Source organism: Rhagoletis pomonella, unplaced genomic scaffold (genome assembly GCF_013731165.1).
Source record: "Rhagoletis pomonella isolate Grant_MI unplaced genomic scaffold, Rhpom_1.0 Rhpom_scaffold_00110, whole genome shotgun sequence".
Taxonomy (NCBI): domain Eukaryota; kingdom Metazoa; phylum Arthropoda; class Insecta; order Diptera; family Tephritidae; genus Rhagoletis; species Rhagoletis pomonella.
In genome coordinates this window covers 161,873-163,369 of record NW_023458664.1, presented here as the reverse complement: position 1 = coordinate 163,369, position 1,497 = coordinate 161,873, and the positions used below count along the sequence as shown (strand labels likewise).

At 32.2% G+C, this 1,497-nt stretch overlaps 1 protein-coding gene across 1 annotated transcript in view; it reads left to right on the top strand.

Moving 5' to 3' along the window:
* The first annotated feature begins 889 nt into the window (after window positions 1-889).
* LOC118750005 (Down syndrome cell adhesion molecule-like protein Dscam2) overlaps window positions 890-1,497 on the top strand; it is a 24,573-nt gene continuing 23,965 nt past the window's right edge. Inside the window, exons 1-3 of the mRNA XM_036484745.1 lie at window positions 890-1,043; window positions 1,135-1,229; window positions 1,295-1,463. Of these exons, the coding sequence (XP_036340638.1) occupies window positions 1,004-1,043; window positions 1,135-1,229; window positions 1,295-1,463 (304 nt within the window). The 5' untranslated portion in view covers window positions 890-1,003. The remainder of the gene's footprint in view (window positions 1,044-1,134; window positions 1,230-1,294; window positions 1,464-1,497) is intronic.

Genomic DNA, 1,497 nt, shown 5'->3' with positions numbered 1-1,497 from the left:
TTCTTTCAGTAGGATTCGAACCGACGATCCCACTGACTCAGCCAGTTTTGCATAAAAATTTATTATCAAATTTGAGTCTCGGTGAAGAAAGAACGCGATTGGTATGTATCACTTAGTTGTAGAACATTTCCTTCGTAGTGAATATTTCCATGAAAATTTTCATCAATAACTGTTATATTCGGTCCCTGGAAAATACCATTTTACAGAGGTTCATTTTTCGTGTAAACTAGAGTAATTATAATACGTTGTATTATAATTTTACAAACATTCATTATAACAAGCAATTTTTAAGCAAACAAGTAATTTTTAAGCAAAAAACAAAACCGACTTCAATTCTAATATAAAAATTTAAGATTATCGTTAATTTCTTCATGATCCGATTATCGGATTTAAACCAAATTAATATGGGACTACCGGTGAGATTACACCTTTCCTTTAAAAAAAGAACTATAGAAATCGGTTAACATGGTCCAAAGTTATGCCGTAACATACCTACATTAAAAAATAAATAAATAAAATATTCCGACGAACTGATAACCTTCTCCTTTTTGTGAAGTCGGTTAAAAAGATTAATACCAATGAAGAAAATGTGATTTATATTCAAAGTTTACATACATACATACATATGTATGTATTTGCATACGCAGTATAAAAATAACAAAGAAAATATATGTATCTACGTATATTTTTTGAATTATTAATCCAATTTCTAAACTTATAGACATATATACATATGTAGGTATATTTTTTGAAAATCTTCCTGCATTTTCAGTTCATATTTATGGTCACCGTAATCATTTATATATGGTATTTATTTATGGTCACCGTAATAATGCATTTGTATGTACATACATAAAAATATAACTCATTTTTGATTTTGGCATATATAGAAACTGATCCCGAGGTTGTTAAGTCAACAAATCAATATGTCACGGTGGAAAATCTACGCAAATACACCAACTACACGGTTTGGGTGATTGCTTACACCAAAGTGGGCGATGGAATGAAGACGAAATCATTTTATTGTCGTACACATGAAGATGGTAAGCGTTGTGAGAGCTTTATTGACACTTTTTTACGCATTGTAAATGTTTGTGAAAAGTTTTAGTTAATAATAATAAACTTTCTTTTTAGTTCCTTCTGCACCACAGGCTATTAAAGCAATACCAGCCTCCAGCACAAAAATAATTGTATCATGGCTACCGCCGGAATTTCCTAATGGAGACATTGTATGGTTAATGTTTCAATAATAACTGTATCACATAAAAATTTATTTTTTTTCAATTTCTTCTAGATCGGTTACACTTTCTATATGTCAATGCTTGAAGGTGGTCGCGAAGAAGGTACCCACAAACGTATTCTTGGGCCTTTTGTCGAAATGCATGAGACGCAGCGGACACAAGAATCGGCTACATATCAGTTTTGGCTTACAGCCGCAACAAAGATTGGTGAGGGTGAGAAAACTCAGGTTGTGACGGTGCCCCCGAACAACAAAGT